Source organism: Gymnoscopelus microlampas, assembly GCF_963454915.1.
Source record: "Gymnoscopelus microlampas genome assembly, chromosome: 22".
Taxonomy (NCBI): Eukaryota; Metazoa; Chordata; class Actinopteri; order Myctophiformes; family Myctophidae; genus Gymnoscopelus; species Gymnoscopelus microlampas.
Window position 1 is genome coordinate 31,784,998 of NC_139959.1, and position 18,593 is coordinate 31,803,590.

General features: G+C 42.7%; 1 protein-coding gene across 2 annotated transcripts in view; it reads left to right on the forward strand.

The window, feature by feature from the left end:
* The window catches only part of LOC311038883 (E3 ubiquitin-protein ligase RNF31-like), a 29,230-nt gene that overhangs the window by 741 nt on the left and 9,896 nt on the right, over positions 1-18,593 (forward strand). The window contains exons 2-16 of one of the 2 annotated variants that reach the window (XM_084048507.1): positions 968-1,169; positions 3,286-3,432; positions 4,971-5,126; positions 5,731-5,796; positions 6,699-6,816; positions 7,057-7,218; positions 7,941-8,091; positions 8,582-8,733; positions 9,794-9,930; positions 10,886-11,134; positions 11,674-12,006; positions 12,337-12,522; positions 12,717-12,923; positions 15,165-15,338; positions 17,405-17,503. In XM_084048507.1, the coding sequence (XP_083904633.1) occupies positions 969-1,169; positions 3,286-3,432; positions 4,971-5,126; positions 5,731-5,796; positions 6,699-6,816; positions 7,057-7,218; positions 7,941-8,091; positions 8,582-8,733; positions 9,794-9,930; positions 10,886-11,134; positions 11,674-12,006; positions 12,337-12,522; positions 12,717-12,923; positions 15,165-15,338; positions 17,405-17,503 (2,538 nt within the window). In that variant the 5' untranslated portion in view covers position 968. The remainder of the gene's footprint in view (positions 1-967; positions 1,170-3,285; positions 3,433-4,970; positions 5,127-5,730; positions 5,797-6,698; positions 6,817-7,056; positions 7,219-7,940; positions 8,092-8,581; positions 8,734-9,793; positions 9,931-10,885; positions 11,135-11,673; positions 12,007-12,336; positions 12,523-12,716; positions 12,924-15,164; positions 15,339-17,404; positions 17,504-18,593) is intronic. The other variant, XM_084048508.1, reaches the window with a different exon arrangement.

The following is an 18,593-nucleotide window of genomic DNA, read 5'->3' on the forward strand; positions in this document are numbered from 1 at the left end:
TGAAAGTCAGAATCTTCAATAGATCAATTTCTATGTACCAAGATCACTGGGTGCAGGTATAGTGCAGGAATATACACAATGAAGGTTCATGCCTATACTCTGCTTACTGGACTCTGATCTTGGAAGTCTGCTAAATGCCTAAATGGTTAACCACTTAAACCCCATATGGTTGAGTGGAGTCCCTCAGGGCTCTATGCTAGTGTATTTTTTATTTATTTATTGATTGATTGATTGATTCAATACTTTATTTAGAAGAGAAAAAAAGCACATGAAAGTACAGTTCATGCAAGGTCAGCTTAACTAAATAGTTTATTTTTATTTTTAAAGCGAAGCCTATGGCTTGTTTCAATTGGGGTCCTTCGTACTCAATTCATAGTGACATTAAATGACAGACAGATGTACACTACTACGCAGGGGGGGTAGGGGGTAGGATATGACTTTTACAGGGGCCAGTTTGGAATTGCAGCCTCCTGACGGTACTCTTTTAAGGCAGTTTTGAAGGAGAATAGGGCTTTACTTTTACACTCCTTCACTACTTTTGGTAGGGCATTCCACATTTTTGTTGCATAGCTTGAGAACGAATTCAACCCCTTGTTTGTGCCAAATCTGGGTTGAACGTGATCAGTGGAGCTACCTCTGGTGGTGTTGTGATTAACAGTTTTCTGTTATTGTGGGGAAAGCTTTTGCTGAAAATAGCCGGTCGATCTGCTATTCTCTGCGAAAGCAGAAAAAAGAGGTTATAATCACCCTATCTTATGCTGTTGTAATAACAATGATTAATCTTTATTTGTAAATGCACTTTTCAAAACCAGTGTTATAATGTGCTATCTATCTACCCTAGCGTAAAACAGTGTTATAATGTGCTCTACCCTAGTGTAAAACAGTGTTATAATGTGCTATACCCTAGCGTAAAACAGTGTTAAGATGGAGAGAAAAACAACTAAATTGTGTTTCCTTGTCTGGTCAGAATGAGCAGTGAGGTGATGACCCACCTGGATGAGGTGAGGAGGAGAGCGGTGTCTCGCCTGTCGTCCTCGGGGTCGGCCCAGGACGTGCGGGCCGACGTCCAGCTGATGGTCAACATGCCCCTGTCACTGTCCGACAAGTACCGCCACATAGCGGCAGAGAGCATGGTGAGAGACAACGCTACAGGAAGCAACAGACTGGAGGTGAGACCTTCTTCCCTTTCACCTTTCACCCATTAAGACCGGTAAAGCATCTGTGTCATTTTTTTTATTTATTTGGCTATCCAAAAAATAGCAGATATACAAGCTTAAAAGCGCTATGAGCTTGTAGATCTGCTATTTTAGAAAAATACTGAAAATGTGTGCAAATCTTTGTTTGAATACATATGTTGAAAAAAACATGTTTCTATATCAGTGGTTCAATTTGAGTTAAAAATGTCCGCTTAATGAAAAAAAACATATATTCAAAGATTTGCACACATTTTCATGATTTTTCAAAAAATAGCAGATCTACAAGACCGGTGCCGTGCTACCAGCTTGTATATCTGCTATTTTTTGAATATGATGAATGGCTACAAGCTACAAGCTCATAACGTGTTAATGCAACACGTTGCAAGCTTTTAGATAGCAGATCAGCTGGAGCAGATTGTCTATTTTCGCACAACACCTTCGTACAACAAAGTATAAAATAGGGCTTACATTTTTTACGTCAACTAGAACTGAAAATGAAATATAAAACTGAGCCCGAGCCATCAAACAGCCTCCTTGTACTAGAGAGGACCAGCAAAACACACACACATCTTTTTATATGCTTTTTGTGGACATTAAATGAACACATTTTTGTTCATCATAAAAGGAAATAAACAGGGCTGTGCACACACACCGGCCTGTGTTTGTGAGTGTGTTTACAGTACATAATCTCATTCAGTTGTATGGGTCGTCCGTGAGATGGCTGCAAAATACACAGACCTGTATGGTATAGTTCAAACTAAGGTCAGTATGAACAAGCCGAAAGGGCAGAGTAAAGAACTTTTATTCCTCAAGGTCAGGACTGCAGTGTCCTGAGTGTAGATGTAACATAAAGCTGCTCTCACTCCTTCAACAAAGGGATGTTTGTCTATCTCACACTCCTTCCCTCATTCATATAAGATCATCACTTGTCTTTCTTTACAGCCTTAGGAGACAGCGCCTGCCGAAAGGAGACCTACTCATGTTCTCTCTCTCTCTTATCTCTCGTGAAGTCAACTTTGATCAGATAGGGATTTCTGTGCCTTCCGTCTGAGATCTAAGTTCTCATAACTGGTCTGCCTTCATACCAAGTACCTTACAATATGAATTCACCCATTCATTGACACACAGACAGCAGGGGCAACCATGCAAGGCACCAACAACCTACTGATCAGGAACACTTACTAGGGTTCAATGTCTTGATCAAGGATACTTGAATATAACACCCCTTAGCACTCCTCTTTCCTTGTATCCCTTCTCGTCGTTTTTTTTTATTCTGATAGACGCTAGTTTCTTTGCAGAAATATGTTGATCTTTTGTTCACATCTTTATTTAGATTAGTTCCGCTTGACGACAAATGTTAAGAATGTTGTTTCGGGGGCACGGTGGCGCAGTCGGTAGCGCTGTCGCCTCACAGCTAGAAGGTCCTCCTGGGTTCGATTCCCGCCGGGGACGCTGTGGGCGTCAGTGCCCATACCCTAGGTGGGGTTGGCGAAAGGGCCTTTCTGTGTGGAGTTTGAATGTTCTCCCCGTGTCCCCTAGGGTAGGTACCGGGGCGCCTGATGGAGGGGAAAGGAACTGGTTGGAATAACATGTTCCTTCCACGCGCTACGTCCTACCAGGGAAACTCCCCCCTGTCAGGTGATAAGAAGTGGCCTGCTACTGTAGCTCCTCATGCATTGAAGGAGGCATGAGCTCAGTTCTGGCCTCTCCCTAGGCTGGCAGAGGTAGCACCCAGGATTACATAGGCAATTGACACTGGGTGCAAAAATGGGTGACAAAATTGTGGGATAAAAAAAAAGAGAATGTTGTTTAGATAGCATTTTGTTTAGAGATGCTAGGTTTGATGTTTACCTGGTATCCCATTTGCTTTGAAGGACTACATTGTTCTCTTTGAACTCGGTTTGCACTCGTAAGTCGCCCTGGATAAGAGGGTCTGCTAAATGTCTAAATTGTAACCACAAAGCCAGGAATCTAATCAGGTACCTGCCGGTCCGCAGACAGCCGCTCTACCTCCTAAGCCACTGGCTGACTACACATACGTTTCTTATGATTAGAGCAGTCAAGTGACATGATGAGTTTGTCTCCCCAGGTCATGGAGTCACTGAACAGACTGGTCAAAGCCCTCAGCATCCTGGAGAAGTATGGTTGTAACCTGACCCTTCCCAGCAGGCCCCGATACTGGCGCAGCGTCAAGCACAACAACCCAGTCTTCAGGGCATCTGTGGATGCCATCAAGGTGAGGAATGATGCTTTTCGTTGTATTATTTACACACTGTAGAGGGACAGGAGACTATGGGCAGAGAGGTGGAAGGACATGATGCAGCAGCAGCTGGAGTCGAACCGGTGATGTTTCCATGGTGAGCTCGACGGATTATCCGGTCATCTACTGCAGTGGTTCTCAAACTTTTTCATGTCAAGGACCCCCAAATTATTTATTTGGCCACGGACACCCATCTCAAAATATTTTGTTCCAGGGACCCCCCAGAAGCAAAGATATGAGTTACAAAGTTACATGTTTAAAATGTTTTAAATATTAAATATATATATATATATTCAAAGATTTGCGCAAATTCTACAATACGATACCAGGGTTGTGGCTCTTTCGGAGCGTGAACTTTGGGGGGTGGGAGGGGTAACATACATTCATTGTTTTTTTTAATGCCTTTATTACTGACCTGTATGTAAAAATATAAAATAAAATAAACCTTGAACAAAAAAAAAAAAGATTTGCGCAAATTCTGACGATTTTATAGCAGATATAGCAGATATTTTATAGCAGATATAGCAAATATAGCAGATCTACAAGCTCATAGCGCTATGAGCTTGTATATCTGCTATTTTTAAATAGCCAAAGTATGCAATAATGGTTAAAGTGATTAAAATGATAGTGACGCTATATTAACTCATTTAGCTGGGGACCCCCTGGTACCCCGCCAAGGAACCCTGGGGGTCCCCGGACCCCACTTTGAGAACCAATGATCTACCGAGCCGACTGAGTCTGTAATTGTTGCCTTGTACTGAAAGTATGATAAGTAATAGATAATACACTGGAACAAGTTATTGAGAAAATACACCCACTCGACAGGGCAGATATTTACCCCCCTGAAGTGCAGCTTGCCTGTTATACCTAATCATTAAACTTCACCATCTCTAACGTAATGTCTTAAGTTAACCATCTCTAACCTAATGTCTAAACATAACCATTTTAACCTCATACCTAAACTTAACCATCTCTATCCTTATGTCTAAACATAACCATTTTAACCTCATACTGTACCTAAACTTAACCATCTGTAACCTAATGTCTAAACATAACCATTTTAACTTAATACCAATCTTAAACCATTTGTAACCTAATGCCTATAAACACAGCCATTTTAATGTAAAAACTGATTGTTCACACAATGCATTATGTGTACAATACTTCCGGTTCAGTATTCACTTTGTATATTCAGGTTTTTTATTATCATCATCTGTAATCATTAACTTTCTGAGGAATATATTGACAGAAGGTCTAAAGGTCCCATTTATTATCTCAGAGGTTAAAAAGGAGGGGGTCAATTACAGACCTCTGGGGGACCCCGCTGAAAGTTACCTTGACAGCGGCCAATACTTAAACGGAACAAGATAACAGAAGGATGGGGGTAAATTGTAGAATCAAATTAATAAATAAGGTTTTACAGTATTGACATATTGTAACACCTTGTTTAGTCCATAATTGTTATGATATGAAATGATATGTTGCCCACCACTAACTGTGAGTGTCTGAAACAGGATGGACGGGCGGTTCTGCATCTGTACGGATACACCAGTCAGCAAATAGACGGCCTCAGCTTTCCCGATGATGTCACCGACCCAGATGTTCCCAATGTTTCAGCGGTGACCCTAGAGGTCATGACCCTGCGCTCAGAGATGGACATGCTCATTAAGGTGAGAGTTGAGCATGGGTACTGACTTCTTTGGAAACATGTAAATCAGTAGTTCCCAACCGTGGTTCTTCACACTCTGTTGAGCTTTACATCGTCACAGTTCTGATTTGCATACCATAATCGCAGCCGGGCTGCGATATTAAGCATACCGTATTTTCCGCACTATAAGGCGCACCGTCAGTGCGCCTTATAGTGCGGATGCGCCTTATAATCCGATGCGCCTTATATATGTATCAATATTGGTTCCCTTGGTTTCCGCACTATAAGGCGCGCCTTATAGTGCGCCTTATAGTGCGGATGCGCCTTATAGTGCGGTGCGCCCTATATATGAAAATAATACATTTATTGAAGGTGCGCCTTATACTCAGATGCGCCTTATAGTGCGGAAAATACGGTATATAGCTTGATGCTAAGCAGAAATGGAAATGTATATATTTTTTTATGAACGGAAGTGCCAGCTTTATAGCATTTAGAGATTGCGGAATAGTTGTCTGGCTATGCGAGACTACTGTTACACCAGCTGCTGCTCTGATAATGACGTTTTTCCACATGTTGGGTTTGAACTCAACCCTACGTTTGTTTCCTGTGTATGTTGTTGGTTTCAGGCAACACATCCACATCCAGAGTTGTTCAAAGACATCGTCCCATTGGTGATACAACATATGCAACAGGTATCTGCACACTACTTGACTGTTTACTCTTACTTAAAAACCAAAAGTAATAATATCAGTATTTGCACATTTTCAAAAGAGGGTTTACAAAGTTCTTTCACAATCAAACAAAACATCATTTTGGCCGTCTCCTTTGATTTGTTTCCTCTGATCCCTCAGACTGTTGGGTTGACTGTTAAATAGGAGGAGACAAACATTCCTTTGTGTTGTGCAAAATGTTTAGTCTACCAATGAAGTTGCATGGGCAGAGACAGAGTTTGGCTATTATCTCTCAAGCCAGCCTGCCTCTTCCCAAAACCTTCTCATAATCAAGAGATTATGTAGAGCTTCTGTAGAGTTACAGAGACAGTCTGTTGTAGAGTTCCAGAGACAGTCTGTTGTAGAGGTCCAGAGTCTGTACAGTTCCCGCTTTGAATCTGAGGACAAACAGTAGTAACACATTTGCGTAAATACTGGGAGCGTTCTAGTAGCTACTGTAGCCTGTGCCACGGCTGTTTTGTTTCCCAGTACAGCTTTTATATCGGTGCACAACGGAAACAGACAGACACAGAAATTGAATACATCGTACATTGGCTGATAGGAGGGAGGGAACCTAAACTATTAAGAGTCAGACAGGTAGGCGGGAGCATTTAGACAAAATGGCAGCCAAAGTTTCGGTCTTGACAGAGTAGTTTGATTGCAGACTGGACACGCACACACACGCAGACAGACTACAGTCGTGCACGCTCACACAACTCCAGCCTTATCCCGGCTCAGGCCAAGTGTTCAAGCCCAGCCCGGCCCGTGCACGCACGCACGCATGCATGCATGTTTCATTTTAGTGCTGTAACAATAAGAATGATAGTATGGTGTTTTTGTCTAAGCCCAGTGTTAAATGTTTCAAGTTATTTGATTTGTTTCAGGAGGAACTGGCCTGTGATGCTGTGGTCATCCCCCCAGAGGAAACCCAGGGGTCCGGGGTCTCACCTTCCACACCCAGACCCGCTGAAACGCAACAACAACCCAATAAAATATCGACAGGTGAGCCGATGGCACGTCCTGTGACTGCAAGAGAAAATAGTAGATGCCACAAAACACACCAAATACTCATACAACGTTCTCTGTACACGAATCTCACTAATTCTTTCACTTTCATTCTCACTCATTTTGTTATCCTTGTATTCTTTCACTTTCATTGTCTCCCCTCTTCTCTTTCTTTCTTTCTCCCTCTCTTTTTCTTTCTGTCTCCCTCTCTCCCTTTCACCTTCTCTCTCTCTCCAGTCTCTCCTCCAGTCAGTGAGTGTAATCTGTGTGGTGGTACGTCCACTCTGCTCTGTATCGCCTGTGGTCATCTTGGTTTCTGTGACGCGTGTGATGATCTCTTCCACCGGCATCCAAACAGAGCCGTTCACCAAAGAGACGTGATACGTAAACCCAAGCAGGGTAGGTCCGCTCTGATGCCCTGTAGCATAGTAAATAAATATGAAGTCCCGCATTTTTATCCCAATAGTGCACAGCAGCCATATTGGGAATGAATTGGGCCCCTTCCTTACTTCCTTCACAGGTGTTACCAATTATACTAATTAAGGCTCCGTTACATTTAGTGTAGCACAGTGGTTGTCTTATTTTCAAGGACCACCATAACTCTGAGAGTGTACAAATGGAACCAAATGGACCCTTACGGGTCCATTTGGTTCCATTTGTACACTCTCAGAGTTACACACCCACCATAAGGGGCCATTTGGGAACCAAAATGGAGTGTTTCTAGTGAGCCAACATGCACGATATCAGCACCCTAACCAGAATGGAACAGAGCCTTCATTAGTATCATTGGTAACACCTGTGAAGGAAGTAAGAAGAGGCCCAATTTCTTTCCAATATGGCTGCTGTGCATAGAGCCTATAAGTCATTATGCTAACTCCCAGTTTGCCGCGAGGGAGATGTAGACGAGCATGCGTCCCCTCTGATACTGGGGAGTTTGATGGGCAGAGCATAACGGATGCAGAGGAACATGCTATCCCTCCCTGTTCTGCTCCCTGCTGAACAGGCTCCACAAAGAACGTGTAGGATTCGTATAGATATTGATATTGTAGGTGAGGATAACTTGGCTCAGGGCTACATGGTAATCTTTAATATTACGGTGTTTTTTTTTTACTTGCACACAGGGTCCTGTTCCATCTGTGGTATTTCCTCAGTTTCTGTACACTGCTCCACATGTGGACAGAAACTGTGTGTTAAGTGTGACAGACTCTACCACTCGCATCCTGACCGCACAGCGCACAACAGAACCACCATCACACCTGCCAAGCCTTCCTGGTGAGACCACACTGCCATACAGTATTGCAATCTGATTAGTCTTGTTCTAGTCATGTCATATTATTATAGGCAAAATGTTGCTGCGTGACACCATCGTACGATGAAGTATAAAAAAGTGAATGTGCTCAATGTCCTCAAAGTCACGCATCCAAAATGCTTTGAACTGACGGACGGCGACAAACTAAATATAATAGTATAAGCTTTGAGCTGCATCCAATACATCCACTGCCATTTCCGTTAGGCCGCTAGGGGCAGTTGAAATTTATTTTTTGGGGGTACTAGATTTTTTTTTTTTTCTTTTTTTTTATTCAACATTTTAAACAGAACACCAAGGCATCTCAGACGGCACGCTAAAGGGCAGTTGGGAAACGCTGCACTAAGCTACGGCCGCCTACGCCACTTTTAGGTTCTAACCCACGGGTTGAGAAACCCTTAATTACTAAACTAAATGTGTATGTGTGGTGTTGTTTCTCCCTCTCTTCCTGTCCAGCCCATCTCTCTCTCCATGGGAGTGTTCTCACTGCACGACGGTGAATGAGGTTCGGGCTGTGCTCTGCACGACCTGTGAGCGACCACGCCTGGCCACGGCCACCTCCAGCGCTCAGGAAGAGTCCATGTCCACCCCCTCGTCCCTCAACACAGGTTGGTCCAATAGAAAACCCATTGCCTTTCTCTCTATATGGTTAATCTGACGTATCCATCAGAGATCTCCGCCTACCTATCCGCCTAATGATTGCCGACATCTACGTTTGATGTTGGGGGCGGGGCTAAGACTGTGATTTAAAAAAAGAACTGTGTTGTAAGAACCAGTGCAAAGACTTTGTAGGGCTGGCCTTCGTATTGGGTTGGTGATATTTGATTTCAAAGTAGTAGGAGTAGGTATGTTACCATCGATTGGAGGAGATGGCAGATTATCTGGCTGGAAAAAGTACTCAAATGTTTTACTTAAGTAAAAGTATCAATACTGCAATGTAGAAGTACTCTGTTACAAGTAAAAGTACGGAATTCAAAATTTACTTGAGTAAAAGTACAAACGTATTAGTATCAAAATGTACTTAAAGTACCAAAAGTGAAAGTCCTAAAATGTTTGAAAATAGTAGATCTACAAGCTCACAACGCGTCGCATCGCAGGTAGAGTCTGAAGAGGTGAGTTTTCCGACTGGTACCTTGTGAACGAGACAAGGTGACTAACTGAGTGTGAAGTTAGTGACACCCACAGTCACGAAACTAGAGGGATCGTAAACAACAATCTGGTACCACCCACCCATAAAACAAACATGGGCAAATTCTCCTTCTACAGCACGGACACCAAGGTATGGAATAGTCTAACCCCATCCCTCAAAAAAAGCAGTTCGCTGGGCTCATTTAAAACAGCCCTAAAAACTCATCTTTCTGGAGACCATAACAGGAGGTTGTACCAGTTTCCCGGTAGACAGACGACCCCCCTCCCCTTTTTTTGTATATATTTTGTTTTTTATATGTTTTTTTTTTTGTACATAGTGGTATTTTTCCTCTGTATTTTTATGTTGATTTGAACTGTCTGGTTGCTACTATATATGTCTATGAAATTAATTCAAGGACCTTTTTGGTCGGACCTTTTAGAAAAAAGTATTATAAATGTAACTGTTTTTGTTCTTTTGCCTAATTTCAATCAATCAATCAATCAATCAATCAATGGTGGTGTGTTGTGTTGCGATGACAGAGTGGCAGTGTAAGAGCTGTACAGTGGTGAACCAGGGCAGCAGCATCCTGTGTGAGGTGTGTGAGCGCCCCCGCCTGGCCACTCGTCCTCCTGTCACCCCGCTCTCCTCCTCCACCCCGGGATCTCTGGGCGGCCAGGTTGGTCTTCTTCAGCCTCTTTTGTTGTACATTCTCAATGTTTACAATAGTGGAGTTCCATGACTTCTAGGATATGAGCTATATTTTTGAACCCTTGTTTGTCTAAAATTGTTACTGATCATGAAATGGAAAAAAGAACCTGTGTTCCAATGGATCCAATGTAGTTATTATCTAGTCACGAGATCTTGTTAGTACTTTTCATTAGTTTAATATTTATAAAATCCATAGACACACTTAACCACTTTCAAATTGGCCTCCCTGTTTTGGGCATTATAGTTGAAACTATAAAATAGCAAATTAGCTGATCAACATGACACAATGACACATGAGCTTGTAGCTGAGCTATTTTCCCTACTTTTGTGCGACACTGTCATACGATACGAGTATAAAAATAGGTGTTGGTGACAGGTATAGACAGCTATATTGGGTTGTTAGGGTTTTTTAATTGATTCATTGATCATGCCATTCACAAAGAGGTCATGTGGTGTTGGTGCTACGTCAGTCAGTCAGTGATGAAGTCAGCTGCGTTTTTTTATGAATGAAATGGAGAGGGGGAGAATGGGAGACGTCCAACTTTGCTGACCGCACGATATAGCGCACGCAAACGCAACGCTATGATTCACTTTGTCATGATGTCGCTAAAATGAAATGTTTTTAACTTTAATAAAATGAACAAAACGCAGTACCCGGGAAAAGTGGTTTCTTAACAGAGAAAGCGCCGTGTCTGGCAGGTAAACGTTTTCCCCGATTTAGCCTCTCGGTGACTAAATGAGTTTGTTTGATAGTCGCCATACAAAAGGGCATGCATTTATGATAAAACAATGAAATGTAGAGATACAAGGTTTCTGTCATACACAATAGAGAACTTCAATGCATTCTAATGATGAGGACTTCTATTCGGATCGCGTTCTAAAGCCCTTTGTGAGCCGCTCACTCTTGTCTCCTGTGTTAACAGTGGATGTGTCAGGAGTGCACGTACGTCAACCTCAAGCCGGTCCTGCAGTGTGAGATGTGCGCCTCCCCCTGCAAGGAGCCAGCAGCGGCAGCAGCCGCAGCCTCCTCCTCCGTCGTCCAGCGCTCCTCCTCCAGCAGGGAGAAGGAGCCGCCGACCGCCCCGCAGCCCAAACCCAGAGTCCTCCTCCCGGACCTGAACAGACAGAAGCTGATGAGGGACGACGGCCTCAAACTGATCAATCAGATAAGAGTAGGATTCACATTGAAAATATATTGATCAACAGGAAATTAGTCTTATTAACGCATTCAAATATTTGCACACATTTACACGATTTTTCAAAAATAGCAGATATACAAGCTCATAGCACGGCACCGAGTGCCGCACTATGAGCTTGTAGATCTGCTATTTTTGAAAAATCGTGAAAATGTGTGCAAATATTTGAATATATATATATTCTTTTAAAGCAAACATTAACTCAAATCTTTGCTTCTGGAACAAAATATTTTGAGATGGGGGTCCGCGGCCAAATTCATATCATTTTGGGGGTCCTTGACATGAAAAAGTTTGAAAACCACTGATATAGAAACATACGTTTTTCAGAAAACCGTATGTAGTTTAATTTAATGGACAGAGATCTCCGTCAATGGCAGCCAAGCGTTGGATTTGAAATGACGGAGATCTCCGTCAATGGCAGGGAATGTGTTAACAACTTAAATCCTATGTACTTAGTTGACTGGGTTTCCCAAGTATGTGAGTATGTGCTATTGTTTGTGACCGTTGACCCTCAGGAAGCAGAAAAGAAAGGGGTCAGTCCAGAGGAGTTGTACGCCGCCCTCTGCGTCTGCGGAGGAAGTGACACCAACCCCTGTGATTGGCTGACGTCGGAGCTGCCGCACCTGCTGGACGAGATCTGCGCCATGGCGATTTCGGTCCAGCAAAACGACAACGCAAGGGATTCCGGGACGGAGGATACCGTCGAGAGGGATGGAGGAACGTTGGCGCCGTGTGGTCCAGACATTGCCCTCCAGCTGTCCAGGGCTGAGGCCAAGCAGGCGTGGCTGGCAGTGGGGGGCGACACTGAGAAAGCAGTGACGCAGCTGCTGAGAGACAGACAGGCCAAGGTAACAGGATCTGATGCTACTATACTGTCTCATGTGCTATTAACCCATTAAGACCTGAGGCCGATTCTACAAATGCCTTTGAAATGAGTAGTTCTCAAACGTTTTGCAATGAGTGCAAAAATCTAAATTTACACAGATGCTTTCCCGGTCTAGGACTGTGACTTTCTTTCTTGACTTTCTTTCTTAATATATCTCTTTCTTTCTCTCTCTCTCTCTCTCGCCTTACATTACAGTAGCCAAGATCATATAAAAGAAAAGTCTGTATTTATGTTGGAGAGAAACATTAATCTGTGTGTCGTGTGTGTGTGCGTGTGCGCGCGTGTGCGTCAGATGAGAGAGCTGCGCGCCCTGGGTTTCCGGGAGACGTCCCAGTGCGAGGAGGCTCTGCGGCTGAGCGGAGGTGACATCAGAGAGGCGCTGTCTCTGCTCCAGCGCCCCCTCCTGGAGCCCTTCCACCAGCGCATCTGGAGCGAGCAGCCGGAGGCTCCATTCGACGCCAAACATCCTGACAAACAGGTTAGCCAGTCTGGTTGATTAAAAACACCACAAACAACCCCCCCCCCCAGACCAATTCATATAGGCACTCAGTTAATGTCACATGTACGAATATGCGTGTGCATGCATGCGCACGCTCGCGAAACCACACAGAGAACGCTGGTGGTATACGGTGGTATATAAATGCACCATCTATTCTCTGTTCCTCTCCACAGAGGCTGTGCAGACGGCTGCTGGCGCTGTACGAGCTGCCCAGCTGGGGGCGCTGTGAGCTGGCACTCTCTCTGCTGCAGGAGGCAGAGGTGTCCTGCTCGCTGGAGGACGTGGTGCAGGCCGTGAAGGAGTCCCAGGACCGAGACTTCATCAGACGACTCCTCAACAACGAATGTCCCTGCTGCATGAGCATCTTCCCCCGCAGCAAGGTGTGTGTGTGTGTGTGTGTGTGTGTGTGTGTGTGTGTGTGTGTTTCTGAAAAACTTAGGTCAAAAATTACAAAAAATGTATGTTGCTATATATTGTACATAGCAACAAAAACCCCAAAAGGGGTTCCCGTCCTGAAAGTTATTGTTGCGTATGGGGGTTCCAGGTCTAAATCGGTTAAAGGAGGAGTTCACCCAAAAAATGACTGTACTTATTTTCTATCAATTACACACCCCATGAAGCTTTGATTTCATGGATTTTTTTTTTTTTTGTGGCATTCCTAAGACAATAATTTGATGACCGTGTGTATTTCCGGTAGGAGACACAAAGTAGATACGTTAGCCGGTAGGAGACGGGAATCAAATTATAAGCTTAGGAATGCGACAAAAACAAAAAGGAATCCATGGATTCAAGGCTTCATAGGGTGTGCAATTTATAGAAAATAAGTCATTTTGTGGGTGAACTCCTCTTTTAAGCAAACCTTTCTGTTTCCCAGTATGGGAGTACCAGTATGACAGGAGACTGTACCTTTGGACTATAACAAAGTCACATACAAATGCATCACATAACTACCTATAACTACGATTTGATTTAACTGCAGAGCAATATCAGTTGTCTTTTTGTTGGCAGAGTAGCCATGTGTAAGCCACTCTGTGCTGTGAACAAAACAAAAACAATTCAGCCGTTTCCCCCCCCACATGCATGCACTGTATAGGCTCTATGCACAGCAGCCATATTGGGAATGAATTGGGTCCCTTCTTACTTCCTTCACGGGTGTTACCAATGATACTAATTAAGGCTCTGTTCCATTTAGTGTGGCATAGTGGTTGTCTTATTTTCAAGGACCCCCATAACTCTGAGAGTGTACAAATGGAACCAAATGGACCCGTTCCATTTGTACACTCTCAGAGTTACACACCCACCATAAGGGGCCATTTGGGAACCAAATTGGAGTGTTTCTAGTGAGCCAACATGCACAATATCAGCACCCTGACCAGAATGGAACTGAGCCTTCATTAGTATCATTGGTAACACCTGTGAAGGAAGTAAGAAGAGGCCCAATTTCTTTCCAATATGGCTGCTGTGCATAGAGCCTTAAATAGTATTTTGTTCAAATGGCAGTGTAGAAGAAGAAGTCTCTATACAAAAACAATTTAATTAAAATGTTCTTGAGAATGGAATGAAACAACACATGGAACAAGCAGTTTGGTAGGAATCCTCCTATCTGCCCAGGTTCATTTCAAAACACAAATATATCAATGTATGAGTTTCACATGACTATACTGGTGGGCCATAAATAATACATTTTAGGAAGGAAGCTCCAATTCACATCTGCCGTTGTGCCACGATTGGCCCCCAGGCCGGACTTTGGACATGCCTGTCTGAGATAGTAATGTACGACTGTTTGTTGTAGTACCGTATAGTTTGGTTTAGTTATTTGGATATCGTTGCTGTTGGTTGGAAACTGTGTATGTCCAAAACTGTTACTTTTCAGGAATTTAAAAAAAAAAAAGTTCCATTCAATGTTCCAATGAATCCCATGTAGTTATTAGTCACAAGCTCTTGTTAATACTTTTCATTGTTCAATATTCATAAATCCCACAGACACAATTAATCACTTTCACTTTAACTGTTAAAAAAAAAATAGCAAAATGCGAGTTATGAGCTTTTAGATCGGCTATTTTTGCTACTTTTGCGTGACAATGATGGACAACAAAGTAGGGTATTGATTTTAGAAAAAAAAAAAAGAAATACGGAGATACAAGGTTTCTGCCCGACAGCGACGATAAACACCAATAATAATAACCTTTTTATTCAATCAGCCGCCAGTCAGCCGACCTGCAACAGGGTGATTCAGACCACTTCAATCTTTCCCTGCAATGTTTAAATCCGTCGTAAATCTTTGTTCTGAACTACGCTGCCCTGCCAAGGTAAAGAGCAGTAACTACGAAAACAAAAAACACTGAAAAATGGGATTAAAAGTGATTCAACTGGTCAGCCAAATGAGATATCGGCATATAAGTGATATTACACTAATTCTGCATCTGTTCTTGAGGTAATTGTTTATCCCCCAAAATCACAAAGGCTAATTTGACCTTTGGGATACAAAAATAAGTCGGCGTGTCCCAAAACGTAGTTACTGCTCTTTACCTTGGCAGGGCAGTACGGTTTTACCCATGAAACTGACACTGTGTGTGTGTGTGTGTGTGTGTGTGTGTGTGTGTGTGTGTGTGCACTGATAGATGCAGTGCCTGACGTCGTGCCAGTGCTCAGTGTGTCACGAGTGTTTCTCGCAGCACTTCACCATCGCCGTGAAAGAGAAGCACATCAGAGACATGGTGTGTCCTGTATGCGCCGGTCCAGACATCAACGATGCCGAACAGCTGGACAGTTACTTCTCAACCCTGGATATACAGGTAATTAGCTACAATAAGCTAATAGCCTTTGGGAACCCAATGGTTCCCAAGCCATGGAGCAGGAGCGTAACTTCTGTTTCTGTGGCGTGAGGCGGCTTGATGCTCAAGTACATCCCCCAGCCATGATGTACAAGTACCCCCCCCCCTCATCAGGATTAACGTTTGTTAACTCATTCAGTGCCACTGGACGTCTAAGACGTCCGCTAATATAAGCCCTGAGCGCCACTGGACGTCTAAGACAAGAAAAATCTAAAACGTTTTTTTGGGGGGAAAAAAATGTTCAGAACCCAAGATATCATGATTTGAAAATATTCTGCTCCATTCACTCTTTGTTTAACTTCTTACTGAAAAAGGCTGTATCTCGGCTCCTAAGCACTTTTTCTTTACAATGAATTTTGGCTGTGGCACTCAGAGCCAAACTGCCATAAATAAGCCGGGCACTGAATGAGTTAAAAGTGCAATATTATTGCTCTTTTAACAAACAGTTTTATCACCATGTTTCATCAAATTGTTTTTTGTTTTCTAATTCTAAATAATTCATAAAAAATGTGTCCGGTTTGTGTCGGCTAAACATTCCCTGGGTCGGCCAGATTATTATTACTATTGATTATTTCATATTTCATAAAACTGAACTATGTGAAATTAATATTATTAAATTCAGTGATGTTCAATACATACAAGGAGTTATTACAGTTAAGGCAATAATACAGGAATTAGTTCAGGCTGGTCTACAAAGTGAAGCGATTGCACACACACACGCACGCACGCGCACACACACACACACACACACACACACACACACACACACACACACACACACACACACACACACACACACACACACACACACACACACACACACACACACACACACACACACACACACAGAGAGAGCAACAACTAGACTCCCTCTTACACGTGTTTTATACCTCATGACAATGTCCTCATCAGCCTCCAATGTTTCTCAGCCATCTGACATGTTTTTTTGCTGAGGTCAGTAATGATAACAATGTGTGTATATATGCTTTATTTATTAGCACTCCGTTCATATAGTGTGTGAATCATGTTCTTTCTCTCAGTCTCACACGTCAGAATTGATAAGTGATAATACAGTGTGTGTTTCTGTGCTATTCATGTTTTATAAGACTGATTGACACCTCCCTGATCATTCTATTTCTCCTGACCATCGATGTCTATTATTTATGAATTATGTAGCCTTCAGTACCTCCAAAGTTTTCTTAAGACTCTTAAATCATCCACTGCCAGCGATTTTTCGATTTTCTTACCTTTTCAAGTAGTCACAGAATATTTATCTCCAGTATGACCGATCCCCTGATGGTTGCTAATCACGGAGGGTTTCACTGTGCTTCTGCGGAAAAAAAATAATCACAACCTCCCCTTCACTTGTTATATGCTGTTGAAAATAGCATGCCTCGCCAAAAATACATACTTTAACCAGGAAGTGAATGGAGCAGTACATCTTTGGATCACGTTATCTCCTGGTTCTGTGGGGGAAAAAAATAATTAAATCGTCCAAAGTCGTCCTTGGCAGTCTGGGCCTTTGGAAAAAAAGTCGTCAAAGTCGTCCTATGGCAGTGAACAAGGGATGTCATGTGTAAAAATATTGTAGCTATTGTGATATCGCAGTAACAAAAATGTCTCAATATTATCAGGCTTAAAATTGTATTGTTTTGTTTGATCAGCACAGCGATGAGAGTGTAACAGCCTGACTATACTTTGTAGTGACTCTCTCGCAGATAGCTTGGTTATTTAGCTAAATGTCTAACCCATTGTTGTTGGTTGAGCAACATAGCCTTGCCATTTAGCTTAGCAGCAAACTTAGCTTTAGTCAAACACTGCTGCCAGCTCTGTACCAAGAGGCACAAGCTGAAATAGCACACAGCCTCAAAGAAGCAGCATAAAAAATCGTATCAAATGGGGTCTGTGGCCTAATGCATATTTTACTGTGGGTCCATGCAATTGAAACTGTTGAAAATCACTGATTTTATATGATGCTAAATGATAGGACATGATTTATTGATAATATTGCTTTTTTTTTTGGATAGTTGAAGGCCTGTCTGGACAATGATGTCTACAACCTCTATCATAAAAAACTGACGGAGCACACTCTGATGATGGACCCCAAGTTCCTATGGTGCTGCCTCGTAAGTGTGCTAGCTGATTCAACATGGCATTATCATTTTAAGTGTGTTGTTGTGACGTAAGTCTGCTACGTGTATTGTCTAACGCTGGGAACCCACCAAAAAAGCGTCTGGTCAATGCATTTCAATGAGAATGCACGCGGAAAAACTATTTTTTCCGCCCAGAGCTTATGGTGGGTTTCAAGCATTAGACTTCTAGCTGATTCAACATGCCATTGTCATTGTCTTCATATTTCTAGAGCCATGTCTTCCTTCTTCCCTTCTCTAGTCTGAAATCAGATAATGTCAGATAGCAAAAGAGTTAAGATGAGTTGCTCAACCAGCTAATAAATTGACCTCATAACCTGCAAACATCCAGGGTTGAAAATCAAATACTATCGGAGAACCTTTCTCACACATTGCCTCCCCTCTCTGCCTGCACTGTTATTTTTGGCAATGTTGTGTGTTGTGTAACTGTGTGATTGTGGAACAGGGTGCTACATGCTTGGCAGTCTACCCTGTATGAATAAAAGTTTAAAAACAAGACTTACGGCCAAATTATACTTTCCGCATCCGCTTAGCCGTGAGAGGATCCGCTAGGGTCAGTGTGATTTAAATGTCCTCGCCATCTCATGGCCACTTGGACATCCGCGTGCATCCCAGATGTTGTGTCAACGCATGTGCTGACAAGTACGCTGACTGCACAAATGCTAGAACCCAAACCCTCTGTTTGAGGAGAGGTTGAGTGAGGAGATCCTTCACTCCCCACTATATTATTTCTTTCTTTTCTTTTTTTTCCCTTTATTTATTCAGGGAAGCCCATTGAGAGCAAGCTCTCTTTTTCAAGGACGCCCCGATAACAACATATAAAATACATATATAATGAGAAACAATAACAAACATTTGAATCACATTACAATGTCACCGAAGCAAATAAACATAGTGTTACATGAAACCGGTGCAGTCACTATGTAGTGTGTCCTTAAGAAGCACCCTGAATGTCTCTATTGAGACCAATCGCACCAGTTTCAGAGAGTCCTGAAGTTTGTTCCATTTGTGTGGAGCATAATACATGAAAGCAGTCTTTTTTTGTTCACTGCTCTTACGTGGACTG